General features: G+C 38.4%; 2 protein-coding genes across 3 annotated transcripts in view; both read left to right on the top strand.

Annotated features, from left to right (window-relative positions):
* Positions 1-3,410, top strand: part of LOC139150244 (sodium-coupled monocarboxylate transporter 1-like) — a 45,540-nt gene extending 42,130 nt beyond the window's left edge. The window contains exons 14-17 of one of the 2 annotated variants that reach the window (XR_011556210.1): positions 472-577; positions 912-1,051; positions 1,505-2,162; positions 2,219-3,410. Coding sequence is in view for 1 of the 2 variants with exons in the window: in XM_070722491.1 (XP_070578592.1) it covers positions 472-577; positions 912-1,051; positions 1,505-1,601 (343 nt within the window). In the remaining variant the exon portion in view is untranslated. Of the gene's footprint in view, positions 1-471; positions 578-911; positions 1,052-1,504 lie in introns of both variants that reach the window. The other variant, XM_070722491.1, reaches the window with a different exon arrangement.
* An 8,079-nt stretch (positions 3,411-11,489) lies between these two features.
* Positions 11,490-13,051, top strand: LOC139148828 (calcium-dependent protein kinase 4-like). The gene is made up of 4 exons (XM_070720259.1): positions 11,490-11,497; positions 11,624-11,753; positions 12,291-12,404; positions 12,605-13,051. The coding sequence occupies exons 1-4, from the start codon at positions 11,490-11,492 to the stop codon at positions 13,049-13,051; spliced, it is 699 nt and encodes a 232-aa protein (XP_070576360.1).
* Positions 13,052-17,211: the final 4,160 nt, after the last annotated feature.

Raw genomic sequence — 17,211 nt, 5'->3', positions numbered from 1 at the left:
AAAAAAATCTCCGGATTTGCAATTTTCTGCAGCGCGCACACTACTCACTGACAGGTTCTGGGGCCCCCTTGTCGTTCGCACGGGAAATTTTCGTAAATTTAGACGGATTTGGGGGGTTCGTTTATAATATAATTGAAATAACAGACTCCGCGCTGACCATTAACATTTATTTATGGGCGCGGGCGAGAGGAAAGCCAAATTAACGGGCTCGGCAAGCCTCGCCCGTTAATTTTTGGCTTTCCTCTCGCCCTTGCCCATAAATAAATGTTAATGGTCAGCGCGTCGTCCGTTATTTATACATTAAATTACAGTTAAGGGATTCAATGCAGAAAATGTAGGAAAGCCACAAAACAAAAGTTCTGCAAAAATAGCCCAAGGAGCTTTAAAAGGTAATTGTAGGTTTATAAAAATCAAATAAAATGAACAGTATCAAACTACCAATACATCTCACTTTAACCTACGTATCGGCAGAGGAACACTCATTGGAACTGTGCTTGGGTTCGGCTTTGGACTGTGGATTTCTCTGGGCGCATTTGTCAACCAAGGATCCTCGGAAGAAGTGCCTGCAATATACAGGGTAAAGTTAGACTATCCGATTTTCTTTTTTTAAAGGTTCCAAAGACTCCTCAGTTTTCAAACATTCTTGTTGATGTTCTCAGTGCTGAAATTTTACAGAGCAGATATCAAATCAGTTAACTCATTACTGTTGGCAAGATGCGTACCATAAGTCAGTTTGCAGTAGCATTCATTAACATGTTACTTATAGAAAGTAATTAAGTACACAAAAGACAATGTAGTCAAGGTTATCATTTGAGTGCAAATATAAGTAAACACATAGTACATTTATTGTACAATCTACATATATTCCTCATCAATTTCTGAATATAACCATAATTTTTTTTCCTTTCTAGCTGTCTTTCATGATGTATTCTGCATACGGCTTTGCCGTAACCTTAGTAACAGGTATTGTAGTCAGTGAAATCATTAATATATGTTTTCGCAAAGGTTATATCAAGTCCGTTGACCCATTGCTGCTGGCAAGATGCGTACGGTAAGTCAGGCTGCAGAGCATTTATAAATGTATAGAGGATAACAAGTGTAAAATTCAAAGGTTTCTTTCGGAGAAGAAAAAGCCAATAGAACAGCACACGTCTAACCAACTTGAACTGATCTCAATCAGATGTAGTTGTGTGCTTTTTCTCGTTAGTTTATACAATAAATATCCACGCTACACGACACAAGGGAATCTGTCATATTAAAACGATTATATATACATATATATATCTAGGGAATCTGTCACATTAAAACGATATATATATATATATATATATATATATATATATATATATATATATATATATATATTTGTATATATATATATACAAAATAGCCTTTGAACAATATCATCTGAAAAGCTGCTTAGTCGAGTGTAATTCCAGTGGGATTACAAGAGGTGATTTTCCCCGTGTTTACACACGATTGTTTCTGCTCCTTTTTTATTTAGACCGTCTGAATGTGAGGGCAAAGGCCACCAAATGACCAACGACAGTTCTACTGATTATGGAAAGAATGAAAGCGAGGCTGATTCTAAAGAACTGTGACTTTTTCAACGATTGCTTTTTTCGTAAAGCAGTACCAGATTTGTCGACTACCAAGAAGATAAAGAAGGCGTTATACCGTACAGAGAGGCAAATATATATCTTTGCAATTGTGAATTAAAGTATGTAAATAGGCAGCCATAATAATGATAGATTTAAACTTCAGATATAACTGTAACGAAATCTTAATATTGCCGAGGTGAATCTGAATCTATAAATCCAGGTATCTTATCTCCGTAATCACACACGGAAAACCAGGAAACTGTAACAATGTTTAACAAGTAGTAATAAGCGTACATTGGGCAAAACGTCTTTTCTAGTCCACCTTCCCATTTCACAATACTAAACATACTTGATGACTGTCGTAACTTTTGAAATATGTGTGTAAGGGCTCTAATCTAGCACTTATAGGAAAGAACAAACTGTTAGCATCTTTTCATAATAATTAAGAGCATTTAGTATTCAAATTGTTACATACCATTTGAACGTAACTTTGCTGCAGTAGATTTATATGTTTTCACACTGACTCTTTGATCTGAATCATGATAAAAATCATGTTAAAAGGTAGTGAAATCTAACAGGAAAATGTACGCCCAGTTCAATTTGAGTTTGAATTCCAGGTTATTTTGGTAGATGATTTGGAGATAATTAGATAAACTACGATTGTCCAAATTGATGAGCTCATCAAGAGATCTCTGAGTGTCATTAAAGCACTTGGCGATACTTTCACATGCCGTTTTGTGAAGAGACTGCATGAACTCATCTTCATCCGGTTACAAGAATAGTCTTCAGACGTGGTACAGGAACCCTCCTAGTTTGCTTGAATATCGTCTTGTAGATTTGAGAAATACGTCAATTAAGACATTTAGAATCTTGCTTTTACATGCATGTATTTTACAAAATTGGAATCACATGGTTGTTGCTCAAGTATCCTTAGTCGCCAATGTTGAGAATGATTACAATTCTGAAAAACGCTTGCTTCACTTAGATGATAGTCTGTCTTTAACTTTGTCATGTGGGATGATTATGTACAATGTTGAAAACCAAATGCCTGGATTGAATTGTACACATTTTTGTTTGTAAGTAAAAGATATAATAATTTTTTAGAACTCTTTGATGCCCAGATTTGATAACATACCGCCAGTTTCGTTAACTTTGCCACTAGAGGGCAGTATTATTGATTAATATCGATTTTGAATGATGATAAGGGTCTTTTGCGTCAATTAATGTCTTTTATATGTAAAGTTAAAAGTAAGCAGCTTATTTTTGTAGATAATCAATTTTAAGTTAGAATTTGCATTAAATTACTGATTTTTGTAAAATAAGTTACTATGTCACTGACTCTGCATCGTATTCGCGATTGCACTTTGATTTTACAGGAATCAGTCATCTAATGCACATTATGACTTTAAGCTGATTACCTCCACGTATCAAATATGAACACGTGGTCGCGATTACTGGTCCAGTATAAATGAATTGACAGGTCAAGGTGCCTAGATGCCCAGAATCCTGACTGTCCAAATCTCACTGGTACCGTATTGATGGCACATATCATACTCCGATGAAACAAGCAGCCAACAAAGCTTGCTGTGATCAAAAAAAGTATACGCACACGATTAATCTATGGGCGGACACTTTTTCATGTACCAGCGGGCGGGGAAAGAGTGGTTGGACCATAGAGGCAGTTTACATATCCAGGGACGGGGATAGGGGTAGGGGCGTTTTGATCTCCGCACAGTTTTCTTGTTGCTATTGTTTATTTTAATACGGTTGACTATTATATGTATTGCCAATAAAGATTTATACTGCCAACCTTTGGTGTCTTGGTCTTATGTTAGGACTGGTTTTGCAAAGATTTTTTTTCTCCTACACTGTATCATGTAATTGTCCTTTGACAATTTTATGCGAAGTTTTATCACTGTGTTACATCTACAAATAGTCCACTGTTACCCTTTCTAGTGCGTTCGTTGTCGACTTTGTCGAAGTTAATCCGGTGATAATCTGGTGACAGCGTCCACAGATAAGTAACATACACTTGCTTGCTTTGGCGCATTAGGCAATCAAATGCATCACATAATAGACGCAACACAGTGATAAAATCTGGCACAGTAAAGGAGAAAACGAAATCTTTGCAAAACCAACTTACTTAATGAACTAGAACAAAGCGGTAAATATTAATCGGTCGCATGACCAGATGGAGTTAATGTCATCGATGAACCTTGCCCAGTCAAGTGGTTTGTGGGAGTGTATGCTCTAAGATTTTGGATTCTAGATGGCCTGTGAAAATATTTGCATAACAATGGCCATATTTTGACCCATCGCTGTTCAAAATTCTAAGGGTGAGGAAAATTTATTATGGTTTTTAGGCGGGTTCTTGTCTGTGAGCATTTCATGAGCAATTTAACCTCGATTCCCTTATCAATAGGAAAGTTAGAACAAAGGAAAGTGACATTAAACGTGACCAAGCACTTTTTATGCGACACTGATTTTGATCAGTAGTAGGTTGAGTGTCGTATTCTGTATGAAAAAATCCGTAAGGTACAGACGACGATAGAAAGAAGTCATATCTGTATCAAGCTGGATTTTGTTTGCTTTTGTAGGGTAGGGCAAAGCGTGAGTTCTCTTTCTTGGAGACTTGCCTCGTCTTGAGTGAGGGTAACACTTGACGAGTTTGTAACGGTGGATGAGTTCGATTGAGTGTTTTCAGCATTAATCTTTGACGTTTGTGAGTTCTTGTTTTCGTTGTCGTTTGTTGGTGGGCTGTCAAGATGTTTGTAAATACGATGGTAGATTCGATAATCTGCGAGTATGATGTTGATGCCATCCCGGTGAAGTTTTCGTTGTTTTATATCAGCAACTCTACGAACCGTATTTGTTCCCCATCGTTTGGGTTCATCGAAGATAGTCGACAAAGCATCCGGTGGGCGTTGTTCTTTATTTATAGTCGACAAAGCATCCGGTGGGCGTTGTTCTTCATTTGTAGAGGCAAAAAATTCCAATATTGGATCGGATAAGTTTTGCTGTAGATCTTTGAGTCCGTTTAGAATCTGTGGTGGATAGCACACCTTATTGCATTAAACTGTACAGCAAATTTACTCTGGTTCTAAAGAGGCAGTTTTAAGACTATCAGGCGTGTAAAAAGATTAACAAGCCCTGATCGTATTTGTAGCTGCTTGGTAATAGCTGACTAATGTATTTACACATGTCAAGTGATCTGGTTGTTGGTTGGTCATGTTGACACAAACTTTTCGTCCTAGAAGTAGGATTTTCATTAGGCGAAAGATGTCTACGGAAGAAGATACAGACAAAAGAGAACAAAAAACGCGATTGGAACTAATTTGAGATAATTAAATGGTGAAGAAATGTCGATTTAGTCTCTAAATGTAACCTCAGTTGCTTTTTGTTTTAACTTACACACTTGTATTTATGAGTAATTTGTAATATCGCAACATTAAGCTATAGGGCACCTGACAATTTTGAGAAATTTCAAAACTATAAAGATCTAATTATCCCAAATTAGATCCAATCATGTTAAAATAAGACTGGTGTTCATCCTTACCAAATGTAGAGGAGATTTTTCAAGCTGAGTGAATTACAATGGGTTATGGATTTGTGAAAATTCTTACCGTTTATGTTGGACTGTGACGTTTCCAAGAGGTCGGTGACAAAGAGTGCGAACGTTAGAGAAACTTGTCAGCAGTCGTGTAGCCCAGGAGACGAGAAACGTTCACAGAGTCTGTATCCGTGAAGTGGACAAGAAATGCTGGGCCAGATTTTCAAATGCCCTTACTATATCAGGTATTGGTACGAATGCAAGTGTTCATATCATGCGTACGTTAGCTCTAAAGTTATTGTCGCTGATATATTTCTTTTGCAGGCCTTCACTTTGCACTTTATGGTACATATTTTGTGATAAATGGTTAAGACATCCCTTGACAGTTGTATCTGGATATACGTCTTTGATGGCATTGATGGTGCTCTGTTCAAAATCCATCATAACATTCTTGGGAGTAACATCATTGGCCATTTGCTGTATCTCATGAAGCATTTGTTCGTATGTTACTGACGTTTGTTTGGGAACGGTGCATAGGCTCCTACCACATTGTGGCCCTAGCTAGCCCATGCACAGTGTACAGTTGCGCAAGTTGTGCGGATGCGGTTGAAAATGTTCCGTCCATAAACCAATGTGTGGCACTTGCGACGAAATCTAAACTCTGTTGCGTGGCGAAAATAAGCAGTCTTTCCATACATTTGTTATTAAATTGTAGGAATTTTTCCCCAACCTTGTTAGCGTATATTCATTGGGAATGGTAAATCTTTCTCGCATTGATGAGGGACGTTTGGAGCGTGTTTTATAGTTTTCCTTTGTCTCCCTATATCACGGCGCATCGTCGCTAACGGAGCAATCCTTGCAGCAGCGCCTTCCGGTAAAGTAGCGAGGGTTTAACTATTATCACCTTGGGGGGGGGGGGGGTCTCCTGAAACGCCGTATAAAACCGATTCAGTTATGTAGTAGATGAAAACAAACTGTTAAAACTAATCAATTCGGATATTGCAAAAGGACTTCTTAGTCAACTATATACTTGTTTGTTGACATTTATATGTAGTGAAGTGTTACGCGGTATTTACTCTCACCGAATAGTAAGTGACTGATATACATATAAATATTTTTTACTTAGTTCGCAATGATCCGAGATGTGTATATCTTTATCTGGGTATGCTGCGTTTGGAGTTTCATTGAAGCTCTGCATTTTATAATCTCAATTTTTTCTGGGTCGGGCGGGGTGAAAGTGTTTGATAGTCTTTCCTACGAAACTGTCATTTAAAGTTTTTACTAGTGCCGAGCAGGACTTTCAATTTCTCCTGTTAACACATTCCCATTAAATAACATTATTCGCTAGCGCCTTCTTTTGTTTGTAAATGTAGCCTTCGTATATCAGCTGCCTTTTTCCTCTGCTACTTCTGAAAAACTCCATCGTTGTACAACAAAATAAAATAAAATCAAAATAAAATCTGGCAATTCCTGGGTTGATGTTGACAGTTGCGCACAAAGACAAGTCACCGATCAATGCGAATGTTCAACGTACCACGTTTGTTTGAATATGGATATGAATCAGGGTCACACACTGTTGCCGTGAAAGTATTTGAATACTGCTTTTCAACACTTTTACACCTTTTTAAAAACTGTCAATGCCTTAGCTAATTATCACATGTCATCGAATCATGTCACAATTCATAACATCGTCCTTTCTTGTTAAATGTTTCCCGCAAGTTGAACAGCTAATCTCGCAGTCCCTTTCTTGACAGCCATTAACAGAGAAAAATATGAAACTTCAGTTGAAACTTTTTTCTGCACAGTAGTCAGCCTTATGGAGTTTATTTTACATGTTGGTGATGACAGAATTAGTAAATATTTTATGAAACATCTAACGCACATTCTATTCTACTCGTAAAATATGAAACTGAGGATGTGTGTAACCTTCGGCACAACCCGGTTTTGACGAAAAAAACATGTACATTTTATTAGTAGCTTTGTGTTAGGGTCAAGGATAGGTTTAGAGTTAGCCAACAAAATTATTCGCATAAAGACATTAGTCCCTTAACACCATACAGTTGTTATTTCAATCTCATTTATTGTATTCATATATTATGTGATGCATAGTTAGACAAAGCATGTGGCACCCAGCAGCAGACGGTCCTAGAAGAGATGCGCAAGCAGTCTTCGCGAGCGTTCGGGACCCTTCTTTTTCATCATTTCCCCCTAAGGGAGCCGTCATTATTTATGGCCTGGTGGGGGTCGGAGGAATCTGAGGGGGGGTCACTCAAAAAATCGAAAGCTACAAGGGGGGTTGCTCAAAAGTGGAGAACAAGAAGGGGGGGGCTACTCAATTTTGTTGACATGTATTGAAGCATTTAGTGGAGTTACGAATTAATACAACAATAATAGTAAAGATATGTATATTCATACCCGGTATTTGTGTACACACACACACACACACACACACACAATAATATATATATATATATATATATATATATATATATATATATATATATATATATATATATATATATATATATATATATATATAAATCATAATACAGGTGGTTTCAAGTAGAAACTAAAATCTCATTACACTATGTGTTTCACGTTATTGTGATCTTCAGACGAGAATGATCAGCTATTCGACGTGGCAAGCCTTATGTTAGAGGCTAGTACTGAGTACATTTTTCAGTATTTCCTGATTAAAGATTGATATACTTGCCTGATCATTAATGAGAAACGTCTGATTTCTATATTCTACATTGTATAGGTTACCGATAGGGGAAAATGTGTAAAGCAAGCTTACTCTGATGCTATAAAGTTTAAAACCAGTTGAATGCCTTGACAACAAACCCATCTTTTATTGCAGGAAAATAATAATAAATAATAAATGTGAATAAATGTATGTCTGTCGCTATTTTTTCGGTTTCAAAAAATATAGTTGAAATCAGTGAACTGAAATATAAGTTTTGGAATACTGTCTCAGATTTATGTTCCTTTGAGTTTTTTATACGAAAAAAATACTCCCCAAGTGCCACCAAATAACACCATTTTAATCTCTATTTTTCAAAAGCTCCAATGGCAGGAGGGGGGACACCCCCTCCTGACCTCCCCCCGCGACCGCTTCTGCGGTCTCTTGTGGTGCTTTCGCACCACATCTTCCCCTCTTGAAAAAAATCCTACAGAATAACTGCATGTCACCAGAGCACTGGATACAGACCTGTACATCAGCCCCTGCCACAGCAATGGGAACCTCCTTCCGACAAAGACCTATACCACAGGGTTTAATCAGGGTCTGTACAGGGCCTGTCGCAGCAGCAATCCATTTTACTGTATAGATATTTAACTTTCCCAATTTTTTTTTGGGGGGGGAGGGGGGTCACTCAAATTCTCTGTAGCAGAGAGGGGGGTTACTCAAACACGTCATGGTTGGCAGGGGGGGTTACTCGAAATTTTGGAGTTTCGAAAGCAATTCCTCCGACCCCCCCCAGGCCGTAAATAATGACGGCTCCCTAAGTCTCCAAGGCCCCATTCTAATCTCTTGCCCCCAAAACACATCTTCGCTCCTTTTAGAATGTACCACTTGACATCATTTCGACAAAGCAATATGTTCGTAATAAATAGTATTAGAGGTAAATGTCCGGGTGGTATGTCTTTGGTGGTTATTGCCTCGGTGCCGTCGGTGGTAAATGACTGGTGGTAATTAGCCCGGGGTGTAAATGTCTAGTGGTGAGTGTCCAGAGGGTATTTGTCTGGGTGGGAACTATCCTAGAACCCAAAAAACAAGAGGTTGTAAGTTAAGTTGCATGTGCCTTCTTTTCACATGACTGTAATTTCTATTGGCTGTGTAACCTCTATACCAGAGACGACACAGCCAATAGCCGCACACTCTCGGTCTACATGCATTGGGTAACCTACCGATAGGGCAACTTTAACCCTTTCACCACCATGGTTTGTCCCAAATCCATTGTTTTCTATGGTAAAGTTGGACCTGTATACAGGGAACTGGGGGGGTGAAAGGGTTAACCGGTGCTGCACTATAGCATGGCCGTGGAGCGACAATAACTATCGGGACATTGCCGATATTTTGGTTCGGCCGAAAGGGACTCTCTGGTATTATTACCCAATTTTACACATTATCAAAAATAACCTAAAGCCAAAACTTTAAACGCTATCATCGTATGTTATTTCGGAAACAGGTCAGAGGTCAATCGCGTACAGACGTCAATACATGGCGGCCGGCGTGTAGTCAAATGTGATCCTCTAATTGTTTCTACGATTCTCGAAAATTGTCTTTGCTTCTATAATTTTCATAGTAATAATTTCCTTCTGTCAAAGACGAAGGTCCAACCGATACATTTGTAGAGTTTTAGCATGACAAAGTGCGTCGACGAAGAGAACTGACTGAGGTGAACAAATCGAAAACTAGCAAGAAGAGCGCAATAAAAATTTTGAGGAAAGCGATTTGATAAACAGTTTAAAATTGCACATAATTATTTGAAATTTTCTTGGAATTACGTTCGGTATTATAAGTTTGTTGTCGCAATATTTTGTCGTAAAAAGTATCCTTCCCTTCTCTGTATCATCGTAGAGCGATGGAGCTCTCAGCGGTACACCGAACCGATGGCAATGCTGGGCTGACATCTCGCGAGATCGAGCGTGGTTATAACTTTCGGCAAATCGGCGTTCGATACGCTGCGTCGGAAATTCCAAAGAATTTGACCAATCACCGTTCGTCGCTCTGAAAAGTTCCATTCATCGTCGTCACGTCAACGTAGAACACAAACATTATCAGCACAGAGATATTGTCACTGGCTGTGTAATATTCAGCGTCTTCCTAAACTTATTTCAATACGTTTTATACGACTTTTTAGTCTGAAGCAATGGTTTCCAGCAGAGAAGCGACAGCAACTGCAGACGTGCCACCGTGAATATTTTTCGGCGTACTTTGTGTTTATCAGCGACTCCGTGTGAGGACCCTCGTGAAACACGAAAGGTAACTAACCTTCTTTCTGCCTTGTAAAATCCATTTCATATTTTCGATATTATATCATTATGGACAAAGTATTTACTAATAGATACGTGCCCATTTTCATGCATTCATCCAGAACGATGGTATAATTTTTTTTTATTCTTTTCCGCTTTACTAGTCTAATAACCCAATCGTGAATTGCAAAGAAGGCAGTGAGAAAACGCAAAGTCCACGAAGACCTAGCATCAAACTTGGTACAAGTTCCTTGAATACATCGACAAGGAATAAGAAACGTAAGTGAAGATACAGTATATCCGCTCAGTTTTAAAGCAAAGCAGTTTTCGAGGTTTCCGTACATTTACAACAATTCTCTCATGTTGTTAAGGTCTACCCCTATAATCTTAGGTATCTTTACAAAATAGTAGGCGTAACGAATAAACTTTTCCGGCATACCATTTTCAACATATCGAGGAATTTCAAAAGGGACATTTTTCATACGAATTGACATAGGTTCCTTCACTTCTTCTTTCCAAAATAGTTCTTTCGCCGATGACTGTTGTGAACACTCGATTATGCTTAAAGAAGACTGCTAACAGGGATAAATCCATCGTGTCGTCCAAAGAGGTTTTCTTTGACGCCGGGTTCCCGTCTCTTAAAGGTAAATATTCAATACCATGCCGTTTCCCTGAACCCTGCCACCATAAAAACAAAAGGAGAAAATTATATAATGTGATGAATATAGTGTACCGTAGAAAAATTCCACTGTGATGCAAAACAAAGTACTATCATGCAAAGAAAGTATCGTATAGATATTCAAACAGGCCTAGTTTGTGATGACGCCATAATCCCATACATAATGTAGTATGCACTTTGAAAGTGAAAGACTGAAACTGTTGCTTAAACTGTCCTCAAGGAATCTTAACCATTCTCTTTCAATGAAGAAAAAGTCAATGGTCACCGAGCAGAGCAAACAAATTACAATAAATCTATCGATATTGGAAATCGATGCATGTCACGATGGCAGCATTTCTGATATTCGTTGATTCTAATTTATTTTCAGGCTTGCCGATAATCGACATGAAAACCCTTGATGGTTACAAGGTGATCAAGGATACGGGCTTTTTGAAACGTCACAGTTCCAACCCGGATGATAACTCGTTTGCAGTAACATTACTGGACCGTGGATCACTGGAACGTGAAACAGCAATTCTAAGGTAAAGACCTTGGGTAAAGAGTCCATATATCGGAAGTTGCCACAGCCTCGTAGAATAGCGGGATTATTATGTTAGAACTGAACGATAATCATATCACGTTAAATAATATTCGGCATCGCCTTGTATAGAATTTCTATTTGGTCTCCTTATGTCATACTCCTATGAATGAGTAAATTGTCTTTCAAATTAAAGAGATTGGGGACTACAAACTACAGAAAGAATTTAGCAAGAGACGATTCGCCAACTGACATCACTGGGTATTATCCTTGACATGTTATCTCAATTTCTTTGACAGGAAATGTTCAGACCATGAAAATTTTCCTTCTCTACACGGAGTGACACGCGTGGACGACGGCGAATATGGACTGGTCTACGACATTCCGTACGGAGTTGATATGGAAACCCTGAGCTCAAGTGGTGAACTGGTGAGAATAATTCTTAGGTTGCATATTTTCATACTTATCCTTCCTGAACTACAACCACTTCCTAGAGACATTTTCCAACTTTATCCTTTCTGAGTTGACAAAAATTGAGACTTTACCTCTGAAGTGGTGTCGGCCACAGTCAGATCATCGGGTATTAAGGATTTTGGTAGTATGCGCCTCGAAAGTGAACGACTTAAACGTTTGCTCAAACTGTCCTCAAGGAATCGTTCAACCATTCTCTTTCAAAATCAAGAATAAAAATCGGGCGTCACTAGTACTAGAGAAATTAATAACCCAAGATTTACCGATATTTGCAATAAAAATGACCATCTATGGACAAAAATAAAAATATTCATTTTTGAATTTCGAAAAACTAAGCCGGTAAAACGTTTTCTTTCACCAAGAGCTTTAAAATGAACCCCCACAAGTGGTAGATAAGAACAAAATTTTAAACGTTTGAGAGTCCGAATATCTATCCCCTAGGCGCGTTCTACCTTAACGCATTTTGTAATGGTGCAATCCATTTATACATTTCAGGAGAACTTCTCATTCCGAGAGAGGGTTTATCTAGCTCTTCAACTGTGTGGTGCTGTAGCGTATATGCACCAGAATGAAATTATTCATCAGGCCATCTGTCCAAGCAATATCATTGTAAGTTAGCTTTGATTTTGTTTCTCAAGAGAATTGAGAAGATTTCGATATCTTTGAGCCTAGGCCTAAACTGAGCCGCTTTATTCTTTGATATTGTATCACTTTGAGTATGATAAGACGAACTTATCATACAGAAACTTTATTCTTCATCATCTGTACCAACGTTTTTAATTTTGAATTCGACTTCATGTTTTTTCCAGATTGACAAGAACACCCTAAGAGTCACGCTAATTAGTTTCGGAAACGCCTTCCACGTCGATGACGCAGCAAAACCTCGCGGACATGGAGTCCACCATTACATGGCCCCCGAGACTGTCCTGGATAACGGCACAGCATCCTTCAAAGCGGACGTCTGGAGCCTCGGTATGGTTCTCGCTCTTCTGTTTACTGGTCTCCAACCATATCATGAGTACGAGCCATCAAATATTACCAAATTCCAGGAAATGCACGCAGATAACCAAAACCGACCAAGGTACGCTCAGACAAGATCAGACAACGTAGAAATGAAACACTACGTTGGACAAGGGAAGGCGATGGAACAAGTTGGAACTCTGATAAATTTGGCTGAGTGTCCTACACAAGAACTGAGACCCTCCGCTCAGCAACTCTTACACGCATTCGCCATGCTGTTGACGGAGGAGACATAATTATCCTGATACAATGAAAGACAGACTCAATGATGATTCTCAGTGTAATTCAGTCCCTTGACATGGTAATTTTAAGTGCGTTTCCTACGTATTAAAACATTTTTGTTCTCCAATTAGGTTTCATGTTTCTTTGTCCATATAGTTAATTACTTCAGTGGCTCCGCATTCCAAAGTTATGTTATCGAGATTAAATTTACACCAAACGACGTTGTTCCTATCTTCTGGAAATGTTACTCTCAATCGAAATCTGACGTTATGGTATTCCTAAGAGCTAAGTTTGTCTTTGTATGGTCCATGACTTTATCTTTCTTTCTTTTACAACTGTTAAAATTTATGGTGCACAAATCTTATACCTCTGTGTGTTGTATTCAAAAATACATTTAGCATAATCTGAGTACAAGGTCATAGACAAGTTCGGAAAGAAACGTCAGGAAGTGGTGATGGGAAATCCACAAAGAATGAAAGAATAAATCGAAGGAAGCCTCTGAATAGTATTTGAAACGGATAATGCATCGGAGAGGTCTATTCCTCCAAGCGTCGAAAGAAAATGCAAGATTGATCATAGTAGTGACACTGTCACATTCATGCATTTTGATGAAAAATCTACAATGATCGAGATATAAATTGCTTGCAGTGTCATACCATGGGTCGCCACAGAAGTCTCAAGTACACACTGTTATGACGTGTATAAAATAGGATGTTTAGAGGAGATGCATTATTAGTGCGACCTGCCGATAATTTTTCTACATTTCTTGATGCGTGGAAACACTCCATATATCGACGCAATTCACAGAAGGGCATTAAGCTTATGTCTTGCAGAATTGAATTTTGTACAGAGAAGAAGCAAGCAAAATAATTTCGCAGTGAAGATACTGTAGTTGAATAAAAATATTACATCTGACGTTCGATATCACCGATATGACTCTCGGGGTACTTTAAAACGACACAGGAATACAATTGTTTTGTTTCTTTACAAATACTAGAGCCGAATTGTTAAAATATACGATCGGTGCACACTGACAGGTAACGTTATGGAAGGATAAACAGGGTGTACAGATTTTAGATCCAGGGGAACCGGAGGATTTTCCACTCTCCGGGTGATTTGGTATGGTCGCCGGCCCCAAGGAAATGATGGCAATTACGTCATACCAGTATATTGCTGCCGCAAATACAGCGATCTGATTGGTCGACACGTGAAAATAACCGTGCTATATTCGCGATATAGCACGGTTGGCACACGCACGAGCCCTCGGCAAGAGCAAAATCCTACTTTAATGTTCCTCGCCAGAATTTCAATATACTGTTATGATAGCAATAAATCACACCCAGCGACGGTATACCACTCGGTTTTGACCAGTTCACTTCATATATGCACTCGCTTTCGCTTGTGCACTATATGATGTGAACTGGTCAAAATCTCGTTGTATGCGGTCGCTGGATGAGGCTGCGTTCACAAAATATGGGTGGGGGGGGGGCTGGAGGAATCGCGATTGAAATCTCATTTTTTGAGATCCCCCTCAATACCCTCAAAACATTTCAAGTCTATACGATTAAAATTTTTAGATTCCCCGAAATTATCATATAGCCACACATTTATTAGGAATGCGTCGCTGTTCGCAGATATTCGACACTACCTCTTATCAGCAGGTAGTAGAGCCATATTCCTAGGGCAAATTCTTAAATTGATTCATTTTTACATGCATCAGTTGAATTTTTGGATTTACCAGTCTAAGTCGACTTGAGTTTATCCAACTCTGACCAGGTCAATGGCACCTGCTGAAGAGCACACAAAATGACGATCATGAGAGAGTATGCAAATTTTGAATTCCTGGTTACATTTAGCCAAATTGTGAAAAAGTGATTACAGTGACCCATCGAATTGTTTTTCCAGAAGTACATATATGACTTAGATGCTACATATAAATGTTTTACAAAATTGACAACACTGGAAGGTTAAAAAATTCCATCAAATTAACGTTTTAATCTCAGAAATGTTTGGTGAAATTATGGCAAATTTAGTGAAAAATAAATGATTCCATTTAGTCACACAGTATTCAATTTAAATTAGAGTCTTTACTAAAGTTCAAAGTTTTACTTTTGTGTTATTGTACAATGAGATGTGAAATTTTCATTCACAGCATGAACTTGAAATGAATGGCTGTATATATTGATTTTAAGTGATTTTCGAGAAAAAAGTGGTTTTTCATCGTGCATTTGTAGAAAATCAAGCATGGTGACCCCGTCGTTTTCTGTAATATTGATTATTCTCATATGCCAGAATTCAAAAATCCCTGATAACTGTCAAGTCTCGTAGTCTTCCACGTGTTGCTCTCTGGCCTGATCTTGTGTAAAAGTATGTTTCACTGTCAATTGAGCGTCTTTGTTGGAAATCGTCTTTGCGACTTCTCAGAAAACATGCAAAAGTAATTTAAAGTAATTTCTCTCAAATATTTGTTGCACTTTCCGCTTTAAGCACAAGGACCTGCTACGTTAACAAGTCCACTCTGGGTCACATGTTAAGGCAATGATTCGAATCACTTCATCCATAGACAGTCGGCTGGCATTTGTTTCATTATCTAGCGACTCCTTCCGTCAGAGTCGGCTACCGCTTCTTTAGTATTGTATCAGATATTCTCAAACAGAAGTCGTTATCCGCCGGCAGCTATTATAAAGACCTGCTCTAATACCTGAAAATATTAATTATAGTGACCAAATGTTCTTATGTATGATCCTTGGAGTGAGCAATCCGCAGTATCTTAATCGCGTCCGTTTCTTTGTTTTTGGTAAAACTGTGTCCAAAAATCTATAAGCCAACAACAAAACTTTGATAATAATTATTAATGACATTTCTTTGTGTCATAAGTTCTATTAGCACAGTTGACTTGTGTATATGAACATTCCAAGCTGTAAGTAGTCTTGGTTACGGTGAAAATATGATTCATCTTAAGGTAAAGGGCGACGAATTCGGACGCGCATACGCCTTAGAACGTTTCTGCGCAGATTTAACTCCAGCCTGTCGCAAATGGGTTACTTTGTAGCGCATGTTTTTAACATCACCTGTCATTGTTGAAATTGCGCTTTTACCTAATTTTGTGACCCAGTCTCTTAAAAATACATGTGACCTATAACCTTGTCATATTTTGACCCCCTAGGAAGCTGGTTTTTATTCAATATGAGCGAAAAATTAACATTTCTCTCCCATTTACATGGCGCATATTACCCATTCACCTAAAGATATTGGAAAAAGTAGCGTGGTGACACCCTTTTATTAAAAGTGTAAACTAAATGGTATTATGTCAGGATTTTATTCGCCAAGTTTGGTCAAAATGACACCATTCAAAGCGACAGGAAGAAGTTCGAAAATTATGTAGTGATATAATTTCGAGATCGTCATTTTGTAATCGATACTTATGTGAAAATTTCTTTACAAACATCATGAAAACTATACATTCGATAGAAATGGATCTTAAAGAGGCACTCCCACTTGGTAACATTTTTAAAACACATCTTTTTAATGCCAACGGTCGATATTTGACGTGGCGACTCCGCGCGTTCGCGAGATATCGATAAAAAACGTGTCATTTTCCGAGCGTATTTTTCACATCCCGAAGTTTTACGATCGTTTCTGGTTATGACCCGAAATCCCCCGAAAGTGTGTTGTTGTGCTGATTGACGATATTCTAAGGAGTCCAAAAACGTTCGAATGACGCAATTAATTTACCTCCTACTGCGATGACTTTATATACATCATGATGACATGATAACATCATTATCAATGCCTTTACCTCTGGTAATTCTTTTTTAAAACTTCTCCTTTGTTTTTGTCGTTTTCATTATTCTCAATCAGTTGTATTAAATTTTTAACAATACCACATAGATATCAGTTTTTCCGTGTAAAATATTAGTTGCCTCTGATGACTACATTTTGTCGTCTGCCACACAGTTACGCGGTGGTTCGATACATAGCGGCCGCCGCGTGTGGTATGCGCGCATACCACGCGGCGGCCACTATGCATACTATGATGTATCAACCGCACCTATCTGTGCAAGTCACCTTTGCGAATTCTGGTGGATCAGCAAACTTTGTTTTTCGGGTTTTTTGCCGAGTCAGTAGGACTCGGCTTTCTCCCATGGGACATGACCGCTCACCGACGAGATTG

The sequence above is a fragment of the Ptychodera flava genome, chromosome 14 (assembly GCF_041260155.1).
Source record: "Ptychodera flava strain L36383 chromosome 14, AS_Pfla_20210202, whole genome shotgun sequence".
NCBI lineage: Eukaryota > Metazoa > Hemichordata > Enteropneusta > Ptychoderidae > Ptychodera > Ptychodera flava.
This window is presented reverse-complemented; position numbering and strand designations above follow the sequence as displayed.

Excerpts from the sequence above, each read along its gene's own strand:
- LOC139148828 (XM_070720259.1), top strand. Across the intron at positions 11,754-12,290 it reads TGAGCTCAAGTGGTGAACTG|GAGAACTTCTCATTCCGAGA; the intron begins GTGAGAATAATT and ends TATACATTTCAG. Across the intron at positions 12,405-12,604 it reads TCTGTCCAAGCAATATCATT|ATTGACAAGAACACCCTAAG; the intron begins GTAAGTTAGCTT and ends TGTTTTTTCCAG.